Raw genomic sequence first — 16,191 nt, 5'->3', positions numbered from 1 at the left:
AGGGTATTGAGTACAAGAGTTGTCAGGTCATGTTGCAGTTGTATAGGACTTTGGTTCGGCCACATTTGGAGTGCTGTGTACAGTTCTGGTCGCCACATTACCAAAAGGATGTGGATGCTTTGGAGAGGGTGCAGAGGAGGTTCACCAGGATGTTGCCTGGTATGGAGGGTGCTAGCTATGAAGAGAGGTTGAGTAGATTAGGACTATTTTCATTAGAAAGATGGAGATTGAGGGGGGATCTGATTGAGGTCTACAAAATCATGAGAGGTATAGACGGGGTGGATAGCAAAAAGCTTTTTCCCAGAGTGGGGGACTCAATTATGAGGGGTCATGAGTTCAAAGTGAGAGGAGGAAAGTTTAAGGGAGATATGCATGGAAAGTTCTTTACACAGAGGGTGGTGGGTGCCTGGAACGTGTTGCCAGCGGAGGTGGTAGACGCAGACACATTAGCGTCTTTTAAGATATATTTGGACAGGTACATGGATGGGCAGGGAGCAAATGGACACAGACTGTTAGAAAATAGATGGCAGGTTAGACAGAGGATCTTGATCGCCGCAGGCTTGGAGGGCCGAAGGGCCTGTTCCTGTGCTGTAGGTTTCTTTGTTTCTTTTTTTGTAATGCAACAAGCCGAGGAAAATATTGTTTTGCTGTCGCTGATTGAAAGATTCTGTTTTCTCCTGGGAAATTAGACACACTGCACCTGATCAGTTTGCAAAAATTCAGCTATCAGACACAGCACAAGACAAGATTATCGAATCCAAGCCCAGGCTTTTGGGAAAGGCCAATATCTGGGTCAAACCCATATGTTGTTGACGTCCCTGCTCTTGACCCACTTTAGGAAATTGCAGTGAGATCTGAGGGTAGTGATGGAGAACCCTTCATAGAATCAGACACCATCATAAAATAGTTCAACACAAAATGAGTGTGGCAGAGCCAAAATATTGTTAGTGCCATCTTTCAGGTGAAATCTCAAATGAGGTCTCTTTCCCTTTCTCTCTAAAGGTAATGGTAAAAGATCCCACACACGACGGTTTTGAAAAAGAACGGAGCAGTTATCCCTGGTGTCCTGGCCCATCATTCATCCCTAAATCAACATGAACAAGTAAGAGACTATCCAGTCATTATCACATTGCTATCTATGGGGTCTTGTTGTGCACACATTGGCTGCCACATTTCCTACATTACAATTGTGACCAGTTCAAAAGTACTTCATTTTCCGTAAATCAGTTTGGAATTTTTGCTAGATTTAAAAAGCTCTCCATAATTTTTGATTTTTTTCTTTTCGAGAAGGTCACAGGGTGACTGCAGATTTTGAACAGTTGCACAACAAGCACTTGAAGACAAGCAACATGCAAGATGAAGGCTTTACAAAGTGAAAATAACAGGTTAGGTAGAAGATTAAAAAAACCTAACCTCAAAAGTTCTGGTTTATACCTGGTGCCAAGCTCGAATGAGGGAAGAAATAAAAGGATAAAGGAGATAAATCAGTGGCTGAGGAGGTGGTGTAATGATCAAGGATTCAGGTTCTTGGGTCATTGGGATCTCTTCTTGGGCAGGAAAGTCCTGTTCAAAAGGATAGGTTTCACCTGTACAGGAAAGGGACCAATATTCTAGTGGGGAGATTTGCCAGTTCTATTAAGGGAGACTGTAGACTGTTAGAGAGGGGGTACAGTGGAATCCTAAGTAGCAGAGATAGATGAGGATCATTCTGAATCTGAAAATAACGAGTTAATCAGAAAAGACAGACAAAAACAGGTCAGAGAACGAAGTAATCCTGAAGAATTAAACTGCATTTATTTCAGTGCACGGAGCCTTTCAGGTAAAGCTGATGAACTCAGGGCATGTATGGGAACATGAGATTAGGACAGCATAGCGATTACAAAAACTTGATTGAGGGATACAAAGGACTGGCAGCTCATTGTTCCGAATTTCAGATGCTGTAGGAAGGATAGAAAGGGAAGCAAAAGAGGGGGGGAATGGTGTTTTTCCATTAAGGAAAGCATTATTGTTGTAACTAGAGAAGATCTTTCTGAAAAATCATCCATGGGTTGAAATTAGAAATAAGAAAGAAATGGTCACCCGGATGGCATTGTAGTATAGACCCCTAATCGTCAGAGGGGAATTGAGGAACAAATATGTGGAGAGATCTCAGATATGTCTGAATAATAAGACAGTAATACTAGGTGATTTTACTTTTCCAAATCTTGACTGGGACTACCATAATAGAGAAAGAAAAAAACTTGACCTTCCCTTGGGTTGTAAAGCAGGACAAGTGGCTGAAGTGATACTTGGGGAATACTTTGGGTGCAGTATTCATAATTTTATTAGTTTTAGAAGAGTTATGGAAAAGGTTAAGCCTTCTATACATTAAAGTTTTCAACTGGAGAAAGGTAGATTTTAATGGCATGAGACAAGAACTTTTAAAAGTTCATTGGAGGAAACTGTTTGCAAGTAAAGGGATGGGAGAGACTTTCCAACATGTGATAACGAAAGTTCAGTTCAATACGTTCCTGTTAAAGTGAAAGGTAAGGTTGGTAGGATTCGGGAACAAAAGATGAATAAATATATTGAGGTTCTATTTAAAAATAAAAAAAATTAGGTAGAGACAACTGAGTTCAAATGAATCTTTTGAACAGTATAAAGAGTATAGGAGCATTCTTAAAAGAGAGATCAGGAAGTCAGAGAGGAAATGCGACAGCCTTGGCAAATAAGATTAATGATAATCCAAAAATATTCTACAAGTACATTAAGAGTAAGAGAGCAATCAGGGAGAGAGTAGGGCCTCTTAAAGATCAAAGAGGTCATACTTGTATTGAACCTCAGGAGATGGGAGAGATATTAAATGAATGTTTTGTGTCAGTTTTTATTGTGGAGAAAGAAATGGAGACTAGAGAACTCAGGGGAATAAATATTAATATTTTGAAAACAGTGCACATTACAGAATAGTAAGTGCTGAAGGTACTAGAAAATACAACATTGGATAAATCTCCAGGATCTGACCAAGTGTATCCCAGGTCTTTGTGGGAAGTTAGGGAGGAAATTGTAGGGCTCCTTGCGGAAATACTTCTATAACTACGTGTGAGGTGCTGGTGACCAGAGAGTGGCTAATGTGGTGCCGTTGTTGAAGGAAAGATGTAAGGAGAAGCCTGGAAACTACAGATCCATAAATCTAACTTCAGTGATGGATAATTTGTTGGAGGTGATGCTGAAAATTGGGAGTTGTATGTGTTTGGAAAAGCAAGGAATGATTAGGGACAATTTCCATGGTTTTGTGCGAGGGAAATTGTGTCTGACAAACTTGATTGATGAGAGAGGAGTGGTAGACATTGTTTATTTGGACTTTAGCGAAGTTTTTGACAAGGTTCTATATGGTGGACTAATGATAAAGTTAAACCACATGGGATTCATGGACAGCTTGCCAATTGGATACAAAATTGGCTCAGTGGCAAGAGACAGAAAGTGGTGGAGGGATTTTTTTCGGACTGGAGATCTGGTCCCAGTGGTGTTCCGCAGAATCAGTGCTGGGTCAACTTTTGCTTGTCATTTATATAAATGATTTAGAATGGGAATACAGGAGGCATGGTTAGTAAGTTTGTGGATGGTGAAGAAGGTTATCTAAGATTATGAGGAGTTCTTGATCAACTAGATCAGTAGGCTGATGAGCAGCAGATGGAGTTTAATTTGGATAAATGTAAGATATTGTATTTTGATAAAACCAACAAGGACAATACTTATACAATTCAAGGTAGAACAGACAGTCCGAGAGGTTCGGGTACATAATTCTTTGAAGTTTACATCACGTAGACAGGTTGGATAGGAAAGCGTTTACCACCATTACCTTCATTGCTCATACCAATGAGTTTAGGAGTTGGAAAGGCATGTTGAGGTTGTGCAGGATGTTGGTGATGGCCCTTCGGGGGTACGTGTCCAGCTTTTGTTACCCTGATATTGTTAAGATGGAGAAGGTTCAGAAAAGATTTATCAGGATGTTGCTGGAAATGGAAGTTTAAAAAATAAGAAGAGGCTGAATAGGCTGGACCTTTTTTCCACTGGAGCGTAGGAGTTAAGAGGTGACCTTATAGAGGTTTATAAAATCATGAGGGGCACAGATAAGTTAAATGTCAGGAGTGGTCTCCCAAGGATGGATTTCAAGAGTGGGGGCTTATATTTAAGGTGTGAGGACAAAGATTTAGAAAAGACATGGGGCATTTTTTTTACAGAGAGTGTGGTTCATGTTTGGAATGAATTTCCTGACGAAGTGGTGAATGTGGGTATAGTTACAACATTTAAAAGACATTTGGATAAGTACATGGATACAAACAATCTGGAGGGATATGGGCCCAGTGCAGGCAGGTGGGGCTAGTTTACTTTGGGACTATGGTAGGCATGGGCTGGTTGAACCAAAGGGTCTGTTTCAGTGCTGTATGACTCAATGTCACTACGCAGATCCCAACGGAGAGAACTGGCCATTCACAGTCCACAGGATAATAATCAGCTCTCAACAAACTCATAAAAACCTAAGATCAGGAAATCAGTAAGAATCCTCAGACCCTCTGCACCTCCCAGATAATTACACCTCACCTTCTCATATTCAGGAAAAAAAACCCTCAACAAAACTCAGGCTGGAAATCAGGAGGGAAATGCTTCCAATAAACACACTCAATATCCAACACACAGCTCCAGTCAAACAGTTCAGTACAAAGCACTGAGTAAACAGCTCTCTCAGCTGGATCTTCTCACACAGCATAAGGGACATTTCCACCCCTGATTACCCACAGGACAGTCAGACTGCCTGAAGACTGGTGTGGATATTATGGGATACAATTTGTATAAAAGCTGCTCCTTCACTCACCATCTCCTCACTTGGTTTTCAGTCCCTATAGGAAGTGAACCAGCTCTGGAAGAGGAAGAGGAGAGAATGGGCAGAGTGGGTGGGCTCTCTGATTGACGTCTGTCACAGCCAATCCAAATATTTCTGCAGCAACATGAGTTTCCTGAAGTTTGGGAAACTGACCAGTGAAATGGAGGTGACTTTGAGCAGCAGATCAGGTGGAGATTTAAACTTGTCATTGTCCCATCTAAATAAAACCTCACTTATTGTAGCTGCTGTCTCAGCTCCCCTGGTAAATGTTTGACAAGAGATTTCTAGTGAGGGAATAGCATTCTTCATCCTCAGAGACTTTCAAACTAACAACATCAGTGTGGGATTGTAGTTTAAGATATGTTTTACAGCAGATCAGAAGAGTAAGACTCACAGCATTTAAATCAGTGATAATCTGCCGCGGAAGGATCAGCACATGCACAGGAAGGAGAGGGTGATGGGAGGGGGAAAAGATTGGTATAATGCTTTGTTTGTGAGAGGGGTGATTTACACAGGGTGCCCAAAGACAGAGGAACTGACTAATTCATCTAACTCCGACAATATCCAAGGAATGTTCCATTTGGAGTTGGATTGAACCCACAATCTCGTTCTCTGAGCCAGAATATTGTGGGTTCAAGTCCCACTTCAGGACGAGCACAAAAACTCTGGCAGACACTCCAGTGCCGTGCTGAGGGGTGGAAGACATGGTGTGGGGGAGGTCCCGATTTATGAATTTGCGACTTACAAACACTTGTGTTTATAAATGTGATCCCATATTAGGGTTCAAAATTAAAGATCTGAATGTGAATATACACATAATGTAAGTTCTCAGATTGGGGCTGTTGATCTGGTCCAATCAAGAAGACCTGTCAGACAACTTTACTCGGAGAGCTGGCTCTGAGGGAACTGGTTCATTGTCAAATTTTCTCCACACGTAAATTACGGGTGACTTGGTGAGGGGATATCGGCCTCTGTGGAGTTAGCACGCTCCCGAAGAAATTCACTGGTAACAGTTGTCTTTGAGTTGGCTCAGGAATGCCTATGCCTGACGCAAGGCTCCACTAGCCGAGAGCGACAGTTTACTTCAGTGGATGAAATTTGATGTAGAATCTACAGGAATGGCCCTGCATGGGTAAATGGCATGGTGGACATGAGGTCAGGTCCAGTGACATATAAAGTTCGGTAGGTCCGACTTTCCTGAACAAGCACGTGGACTATACGAAAGCTGCAAACCTGCAAAATGTGTAGGAGCAAAACGTGCCTGGCTCTTCGATAGCCTTTCCAACTGTTACAGAGCCTGTGGGTTCTCCCTCTCCATCAAGAGTTGGAATCTGAGATGGACACAGTGGATGTCACTGCATGGACACCTTTGCTGTTTGAAGAAGAGAATGAATTTCCTCCAAGACACTGCAGGTGCAAGAGTCAAGCTACTGTGAGTTACTTGCTGCTAAAATGTCCCAGAAGGAGCTACAGAAAAAAGAACCAGGCTATGTCCTCGGACTCAGAGGGGAGGGGTATAGTGATTATAACAAGGTCAGCCAAGTAGACGTCATAGTTTCCTGACTGGGGATGTTAATCTGGTCCAATCAGGGAGCTCTGGCTGACAGAAATAAACAGGCGTGTCAGACATCCTGTTCAGTCTGAGAGCTAGTTCCGAGAGAGCTGGATCAGTGTGTTGGAAAACAGAGTTAATGCTTCAGTTCAAGATGACGTTTCATCAGAAACTTGCAGTAACTGGAAGTCCCTCCTGCCATTACTCAAACCAGCTGGTGTCAATTCAGATCCATAGATCGTAGAATCCCTACAGTGTGGAAACAGTTCCTTCAGCCCAACAAGTCCACACCGAACCTCCAAGCATGCCACACAGACCCATCCCCCTGTAACCCCTCTAACCTACACATCCCTGAACCCTATGGACAACTTAGCATCGCCAATCGACTCTAACCTGCACAGTTTTGGACTGTGTTATCAGTTTGAAAGCATCTGAGGATGAAGAATGCTATTCCCACACCAGAAATCTCTGTCAAACATTTTACCAGGGGAATAGAGACAGCAGCTGCAATAAGTGAGGTTTTATTCAGATGGGACAATGACAAGTTTAACGGTCAGTTTCCCAAGTTTCAGGAAACTCCTGTTGCTGCAGAAATATTTGGATTGGCTGTGAGAGATGTCAATCAGAGAGCCCACCCACTCTGTCTATTCTCTCCTCTTCCTCTTCCAGAGCTGGTTCACTTCCTATAGGGACTGAAAACCAAGTGAGGAGATGGTGAGTGAAGGAGCAGCTTTTATACAAATTGTATCCCATAATATCCACACCAGTCTTCAGGCAGTCTGACTGTCCTGTGGGTAATCAGGGGTGGAAATGTCCCTTATGCTGTGTGAGAAGATCCAGCTGAGAGAGCTGTTTACTCAGTGCTTTGTACTGAACTGTTAGACTGGAGCTGTGTGTTGGATATTGAGTGTGTTTATTGGAAACATTTCCCTTCTGATTTCCAGCCTGAGTTTTGTTGATGGTTTATTCCTGAATATGAGAAGGTGAGGTGTAATTATCTGGGAGGTGCAGAGGGTCTGAGGATTCTTACTGATTTCCTGGCGTTGAGTTCTGTGTGTGTTGGGAGCTGGTTATTATCCTGTGGACTGTGAAGGATCAGATCTTTCTGTTGGGATCTGAATGTTTCCTGTCTTTTCAAATCCCTCCAAAACATTGTCACCCTATCTCTATAACCTCCTCAGAAGACTAAAAAGGGCAGCCTTGAATTTATTTCAAGGTTTCATGTCACCATGCCTCAAAGCAATGTTATAATGTAGGAAACGTAGCAGCTAATGTGTGTCAATGGTTACTGTACAAGCAGCAATGTATTGAGATTTGCTGAAGTTGATCAATGGATTATTAACAGTCAAATAGAGACTGTAACGTTTCAAGAGATTTATATTCCCAGAAACTAACTTAAGTGTATTGCATGACATGGTTTCACACTTTCAGACATTTAGTCAATATATCCAGGAAAAGCAACATTGACTAAACAATGACAGAAATTGCTGGAGAAACAAGAGCCAACATTTCAAGTTCAGTGACTCTCCTTCAGAATCCATAAACAGAACGCTTGCCACCCCCCCCCCCACATCTGATGCGACAGTGATACTTCAGGTCTTACTAACAGTAAAATCACAGTTTTCACAGCATGCACCAGGCTCAGGTCACCCATAGATTCCAAAAAAAACTCTCCAGTTTGTTTCCTTAAATCATAACTGCCAAAATCCGTTTGTTTGAATTTCCATAGACATCTGCACTGACTGTCAACACTGAGGCCTTCCCTGGCCTCGCCAGGACGAATATTCTGGAGTCTTTGGATTGTCACAGGATGTGACTCTTCAACGAAATACTGTATTCCCTCCCACATTCTGCCTGACAACAGACAATAGACAATAGGTGCTGGAGTAGGCCATTCGGCCCTTCGAGCCAGCACCAGCATTCACTATGATCATGGCTGATCATCCACAATCAGTATCCTGTTCCTGCCTTATCCCCATAACCCTTGATTCCACTATCTTTAAGAGCTCTATCTATCTCTTTTATGAAAGTATCCAGAGAGTTGGCCTCCACTGCCTTCTGGAGCAGAGCATTCCATATATCCACCACTCTCTGGGTGAAGAAGTTTCTCCTCAACTCTGTTCTAAATGGCCTACCCTTAATTTTTAAACTGTGTCCTCTGGTTCTGGACTCAGCCATCAGCAGAAACATGCTTCCTGCCTCCAGAGTGTCCAATCCCTTAATCTTATACGCCTCAATCAGATCCCCTCTCATCCTTCTAAACTCAAGTGTATTCAAGCCCAGTCACTCCAATCTTTCAACATATGACAGTCCCACCATTCCGGGAATTGACCTCGTGAACCTACGCTGCACTCCCTCAATAGCAAGAATGTCCTTCCTCAAATTTGGAGACCAAAACTGCACATAATACTCCAGGTGCGGTCTCACCAGGGCCCTATACAGCTGCAGAAGGACCTCTTTGCTCCTATACTCAATTCCTCTTGTTATGAAGACCAGCATGCTATTAGCTGTCTTCATTGCCTGCTGTACCTGCATGCTTGCTTTCATTGACTGATGTACAAGAACACCTAGATCTCGTAGTGCTTCCTCTTTACCTAACTTGACTCCACTGAGATAGTAATCTGCCTTTCTGTTCTTGCCACCAAAGTGTATAACCGCACATTTATCCACATTAAACTGCATCTGCCATGCATCCGTCCACTCACCTAGCCTGTCCAAGTCACCCTGTATTCTCATAACATTCTCCTCACATTTCACACAGCCACCCAACTTTGTGTCATCAGCAAATTTGCTAATATTACTTTTAATGCCTTCGTCTATATCATTAATATATATCGTAAGCAGCTGCGGTCCCAGCACCGAACCTTGTAGTACCCCACTGGTCACTGCCTGCCATTCTGAAAGGGACCTGTTTATCACTACTCTTTGCTTCCTGTCAGCCAGCCAATTTTCAATCCAACTCAGTATTTTGCCCCCAGTACCATGTGCCCTAATTTCGTTTACCAATCTCCTACGCGGGACTTTATCAAAGGCTTTCTGAAAGTGCAGGTACACTGCATCCACTGGTTCTCCCTTATCCATCTTCATAGATAAATCCTCAAAAAATTCCAGAAGATTAGTCAAGCACGATTCCCCCTTCGTAAATCCATGCTGACTGTAACCTATTCTGTTACTGCTATCCAAATGAGTCGTAATTTCATCTTTTATAATTGACTCCAGCATCTTTCCCACCACTGACGTCAGGCTAACCAGTCTATAATTTCCTGTTTTCTCTCTCCCTCCTTTCTTGAAAAGTGGGACAACATTTGCCACCCTCCAATCCACAGGAACTGATCCTGAATCTATAGAACCTTGGAAAATAATTACCAATGCATCCACAATTTCTAGAGCCACCTCCTTAAGTACCCTGGGATGCAGACCATCAGGTCCCGGGGACTTATCAGCCTTCAGACCTAACAGTCTATCCAACACCATTTCCTGCCTAATGTAAATACCCTTCAGTTCGTTCATTACCCTCGGTCCTTCAGCCACTATTGCATCTGGGAGATTACTTGTGTTTTCCCTAGTGAAGACAGATCCAAAGTACCTATTCAACTCTTCTGCCATTTCCTTGTTCCCCATAATAAATTCACTCGTTTCTGCCTTCAAGGGCCCAATTTTAGTCTTAACCATTTTTTTTCTTTTCACATACCTAAAAAAGCTTTTACTATCCTTTATATTTTTGGCCAGTTTTTCTTCATAGCTCATTTTTTCTCTGTGTATTGCCTTTTTAGTTATCCACTGTTGCTCTTTAAAAGCTTCCCAGTCCTCCGGCTTCCCGCTCATCTTTGCTATGTTATACTTGTTCTCTTTTATCTTTATACAGTCCTCAACTTCCCTCGTCAGCCACAGCCGTTCCTGCCTCCCCTTAGGATCTTTCTTCCTCTTTGGAATGAACTGATCCTGCACCTTCTGCATTATATCCAGAAATACCTGCCATTGTTCCACTGTCTTCTCTGCTAGGGTATTATACCATTGAACTTTGGCCAGCTCCTCCCTCATAGCTCCATAGTTCCCTTTATTCAACTGCAGTACTGACATTTCCGATTCTCCCTTCTCCCTCTCAAACTGCAGATTAAAATTTATCATGTTATGGTCACTACTTCCTAATGGCTCCTTTACTTTGAGGTCCCTGATCAAATGCGGTTTGTTGCACAACACCAGATCCAGAATTGCCTCCTCCCTGGTAGGCTCCAGTACAAGCTGTTCTAAGAATCCATCTCGGAGGCACTCCACAAACTCTCTTTCTTGGGGTCCAGTACCATCCTGATTTTCCCAGTCTACCTGCATGTTGAAATCTCCCATAACAACTGTAGTGATACCTTTGTGACAGGCCAATTTCAACTCTCGATTCAACTTGCACCCTCCATCCTGACTACTGTTTGGGGGCCTGTAGATAACTCCCATTAGGGTCTTTCTACCCTTCGAATTTCTCAGCTCTATCCATACTGACTCTGCATCTCCTGACTCTGTGTCCCACCTCGCAAGGGACTGAATATCATTCCTCACCAACAGGGCCACCCCACCCCCTCTGCCCACCAGTCTGTCCTTTCGATAGCACGTATAGCCTTGAATATTCATTTCCCAGGCCCTGTCCACTTGAAGCCACGTCACAGTCATCCCCACAACATCATACTTGCCAACTTCCAACTGAGCCTCAAGCTCATCCTCCTTATTTCTTATGCTTCGTGCATTCATATATAATATTTTTAATTTGTTTCTCCCTTCACCCTTCCTATCAATCCCTATTTCACTTGGCCATACTGTACGATCACTTCTTGAGTTTTCTACTCTGTTGATTCTGTTGTCCTTCTTAACTTCTCTTATTCTCACTTTCCCTTTAACTTGATTCTTAAATTTCCAGTTTCTCCCCTCCCCCCATTACTTAGTTTAAACACACCTGTGTTGCAGTGGCAAACCTGCCTGCCAGAATGCTGGTCCCCCACCTATTAAGATGCAAACCGTCCCTCTTGTACAATTTATTCTTACCCCAAAACATACCCCAGTGATCCAAGAATTTAAATCCTTGCTTCCAGCACCAGTCCCTCAGCCACACGTTCAAGTCCATTATCTCTCTGTTCCTGCCCTCTCCAGCCCAAGGAACTGGAAGCAAACGGGAGATAACCACCCTGGAATTCCTGCTTTTCAGCCTTCTTCTGAGTTCTCTGAAGTCCCGCTGTAGAATGCCCCTCCTTTTCTTCCCGACGTCATTAGTGCCGACATGCACCACCATCTCTGGCTCTTCAGCTTCACCCTCGAGGATTCTCTGCATTCTATCAGTGACATCCTGGATCCTGGCACCAGGAAGGCAACACACCATCCTCAAATCTCGCCTGTTGCCGCAGAAACCCCTGTCAGCCCCTCTCACAATGGAATCCCCTCTTATCACAGCTCTCCGTGATGTCTGACTTCTCGGCTCTGCCTCTACACCAATTTTTGACTCGCAGACCTGTCCACCTCTTGGACTGGCAGTGTCGTCTGAGTCGACAGTTTCCAAGACAGTTAGCCTGTTTACAATAGGTGCTTCTCCGGGGTCTCTTGTACTTCATTCATGTCTTCCTTTGTCATCGACATCCCCCTTCCCCCTTCAGGTATCCTTGGTATCCTCGGTGTAATGACCTTGCTGAAGGTCCTGTCCAGAAAATTCTCATTCTCTCGGATGAGCCTGAGGTCATCTTGTTCTTTCTTCAGGGCTGCAACAACCTGGCAGCGCACAGTAAGGAAACCCCCATTTCTAGGAGACTTTGTTTATTACCTGTTCCTCTTGGTGTTTAACCCATATTATGTAATACGCTACCCTCTGTAATACACTCTGTAATTCATCAGGTTCAAACCTGGACTCTAAAGTATCCCAAAGTTGCTCCTAACCTGCCACTTCACTGGTTTGATGATAATCCTGGAATGAGGGCTCTGCCTGGCTGTGAGATTGTGGTGGAATACAACCCTGCTGCTGCTGATGGCTCACTGCACAGCACAGGCACCCAGTTTTGGGATCTGTTCTTGGTCTACTTCCCTCAAGATGATGAACATGATGACCTACTTATCACTTGGAAGGGGTGTGGTAGTTTACCTCGAACTTATTTGACCTGAAACCATGAGACTCCAGGGAGTCAATGTTGTTGATACAAATCAGATTTCTTTTTCCAGTTTTACAGAAGGATTGCACCGTACTACACCAGAGAATACTGACAGGACAGACACCGCAGATAGATCCTGACCATCACCCAAGGAACAACTGCACAACTGTGAGAAGACATCAAGTCCCTTCACAGCGTTGCTGAACACAGAGAAGGTTGGGCAGTGAACCAGTTGTCTGGAAATCGGTCTGTCAGAGGAACTTTAACACATCATCAGATCTTAAACTGGTCAGTGGTGTGGAGCCTTCCCTCAGAACCAACTTTTCTGAAGGTTCGGCTGTGGGTGATCAGTCAGGTTGAGGCTGGGAAGAAGTGTGAGTTGGTTTCAAATGTGGTGAGAGCTTCAGTTACTCATTGATCCTCATGAACCTCATTCCTGGTGTAAGGCTGTTCAAGTTTGAGGTGTGTCAGAAGGTTTTCATAAGGTTACAGGATAAGGTGCATTTGTTAGACAAACTATTAACACAAACAGCTACATGGAAGAGAAACCATTCAAGTGTGAGGTTTGTGATAAATCTTTCATGACCTCTACGAGGCTGCTGACACACCAAATGATCCACACGGGGGACAAACCCTTTAGGTGTGAGGTTTGTGAAAAGGCTTTCACTCACTCCTCCCATCTCCTGAGGCACCAGAGAATTCACACAGGGCAGAAACCATTCACATGCGATGTGTGTGAAAAATCATTCTCAATCTTATCGAACCTCCGTGTACACCAACGCACTCATACTGGGGAGAAGCCATTCACATGTGAGGTGTGTGACAAATCATTCTCAGACTCATCCAGTCTCCGCAGACACCAACGTGTTCACACAGGGGAGAGACCCTTCGCTTGCGAGGTGTGTGACAAATCGTTCTCATCATCGTCTCACCTCCATGGACACCAACGCACTCACACAGGAGAGAAGCCATTCACATGTGAGGTCTGTGACAAATCATTCTCAGATTCGTCAAGTCTCCGCAGACACCAACGTATCCACACGGGAGAGAAGCCGTTCTTGTGTGACGTGTGTGAGACATCATTCTTGTATTCATCAAATCTCCGTGTACATCAACGTATTCACACAGGGGAGAAACCATTCCTGTGCAAGTTGTGTGACAAATCATTCTCAACATCATCACTTCTCCGCATACACCATCGTGTTCATACTGGGGAGAAGCCTTTCAAGTGTGAGGTGTGTGACAAATTGTTCTCAAGGTCTTCCAACCTTCTGGTTCATCAGAGGCTCCACACAGGAGAAAAACCTTTCAAGTGTGAAGTATGTGAGAAATCATTCTCAAGGTCATCACATCTCCTGCTCCACTGGAGAATTCACACACAGGAATAATTCTTTAAGTGAGAGATATTCAACAAAAGCTTCAAGATACCTTTGATCCTCCTGAAACCTCACAGGATTCACCCTGGGGAAACTCTTCAGGTGCGATATTGATGAAAAGCCTTTCAAGCACTGTGCCCATCTCCTAAAGCCTTCACACAATTGTTGGTGGTACTGGAACTTCAGCAAACCTACACTGGCCTACCTGGCCAAGTTCTTGTCAAATGCCATCTGGTTCTGACACACTCTCACTGTGCAGAGATGTTCAGTGGGACTGGGACACAGAACTAAGAAGCAGCTTTCACTCCCATCAAACAACTAGTCAGAGTCAGAGTTGTACAGCGTGAAAACAGACCCTTTTGTCTAACTTTTGTCCATGCCGACCAGATATCCAAAATTAACCTAGCTCCATTCACCAGCATTTGGCCCACATCCCTCTAAACCCTACCTATTCATGTACCCATCCAGATGCCTTTTAAAAGTAGTAATTGTATCAGCCTCCACTACTTCCTCTGGCAGCTCACTTCATACATGCACCACCGTCTGTGCAAAAAAATTTGTCTGTCAGGTCCCTTTTAAATCTTTCCCTGTTTCATGTTAAACCTATGCTCTCTAGTTTTGGACTCCACTACCCTCAGGAAAAGACCGTGGCTATTCACCGTATCCATGCCTCTCATGATTTTATAAACATTGATAAGGTCAGTCCTCAGCCTCTGACACTCGGGGGAAAATAGCCCCAGCCTTTTCAGTCTCTCCCTTTAGGTCAAAGTCTTAAATTTTGGCAATGTCCTTGTCAATCTTTTCTGAACCCTTTCAAGTTTAGCAACATCATTCCTGTAGCAAGGAGGCCAGAATTGAATGCAGTATTCCAGAAGTGGCGAACCAGTGTCCTGTACAGCTGTAACATGACATCCCAACTTCTGTACTCAATGGGGGAAAATTAGTCCAGTTCTGTCTTAAAATTATGTCCTCTTGTTCTAGAGTTCCCCACTATAGCAAATAATTTTGTTGTATCTACCAGGTTTAGCACAGCTGTACCATAGTTATTTTAAAGATCCTGATTAGATCATCCTTAAATATTCTAAATGCAAATTAATAAAGGCCAAGCTTATGCAACTTCTTCTAAACTAATCTTTTATGGCTAGCATCATTCTGGTAAATCTCCACTGTTTCGTTGTCAAGAACAGTACATCTTTCCTGACTTTTAGAGTCCTAAACAAAAATGCAGTCTGAACAAATCAATGCTTAATTGCAACACAATCTCCCTTTTCAATCCAACCACTTTGAAGTAAAACTCAACATGCCTTTTTAACATTTTTCTGCATGTGCAGCAGCTTTGAGTAATGTGTGTTTATGGATAACAAAATTTCATTGTTTCTGCACAACTTCTGGTCTCTCGTTATTATGAAAGCATTCTAATCTGTTATTCTCTGCAACTTATCTGAGAGATCAGGAAGCTTAAATGTTTTAAACAATTTAAAGATTGAATTTTATTCTTACTATTTGGGTTTTCTTCAGTCATGGTGGAAAGGGTAGCCATTGACTTATTTTGAAGGTTGGGCCAATCTGTCTGCATATTATTTGGAGAGCGGAGGGTTGAAGAAAATGTGGATGATTTATCAGAAGGACTGTCCAACCACATATGGGCCGACTGAGGTTCTTAGCTGGCTAATGAATGGCCATTTAACAGCCTCATTTCACACACACTGGGAATTGAAACCACAGCGAGGCTGGGTGTGCTCATGCCATGTGGAAAGCCCAGTAGCTGTGGTGGCGGGTATCAGGCTAGGGGGTGACACACCTCCTTTGTGCATTTATGGGTCCACTGGAGCCATACTCCCAGCCCCCAATAGTCTTAACTTTTCCATGTATCCTACCACCACCTCCTCCTAGCCTTTCACGTTAGACTCCCCAATACCCTTACTAGGTACTGTCATCCTGACCCCAAACCGTACCCAGAATTACCTTTGGATTGCTCTTTTTGGGACTGTTCCAAGCCATCATTCCCCCCTCCCCAGTTTTGTATGTGAGGAGCAGGAGAGAATCTTTAATAAGGTGGTTAGGAAGCCTAGCTATATCACACTTCCACGGCTACTTTGACACTACCTCCCACCTCTTCCTCTGCTTCATCAATGACTTTATCGGCACCACCTCATGCTCCCACAAGGAGTTCAAACAGTTCATCAACTTTGTTAACACCTTTCACCCCAACCTCAAGTTCATCTGGACCGTCTCTGATACCTGTCTCTCCTTCCTGGACCTCTCTGTTTCCTTCTCTGGAGACCA

At 43.5% G+C, this 16,191-nt stretch overlaps 2 protein-coding genes across 3 annotated transcripts in view; one reads left to right on the top strand and one right to left on the bottom strand.

Moving 5' to 3' along the window:
• Positions 1–16,191, top strand: part of LOC125446366 (uncharacterized) — a 281,544-nt gene that overhangs the window by 110,985 nt on the left and 154,368 nt on the right. The window contains 5 exon segments of the mRNA XM_059639405.1: positions 1,291–1,372; positions 4,982–5,123; positions 5,917–5,993; positions 12,144–12,237; positions 13,027–13,871. Of these exon segments, the coding sequence (XP_059495388.1) occupies positions 1,291–1,372; positions 4,982–5,123; positions 5,917–5,993; positions 12,144–12,237; positions 13,027–13,871 (1,240 nt within the window).
• The window catches only part of LOC132206259 (zinc finger protein 239-like), a 50,528-nt gene that overhangs the window by 8,778 nt on the left and 25,559 nt on the right, over positions 1–16,191 (bottom strand). The window contains exon 1 of one of the 2 annotated variants that reach the window (XM_059639700.1): positions 4,853–4,893. The exons of the other annotated variant lie outside the window; for it this stretch is intronic. The gene's annotated coding sequence lies outside the window, so the exon portion shown is untranslated. Of the gene's footprint in view, positions 1–4,852; positions 4,894–16,191 lie in introns of those variants that run through there. 2 annotated transcript variants of the gene reach the window in all.

This window comes from Stegostoma tigrinum, chromosome 34, assembly GCF_030684315.1.
Source record: "Stegostoma tigrinum isolate sSteTig4 chromosome 34, sSteTig4.hap1, whole genome shotgun sequence".
NCBI lineage: Eukaryota > Metazoa > Chordata > Chondrichthyes > Orectolobiformes > Stegostomatidae > Stegostoma > Stegostoma tigrinum.
Note: the sequence above shows the minus strand (reverse complement) of the source record. Positions and strands in the feature narration are given on the sequence as shown.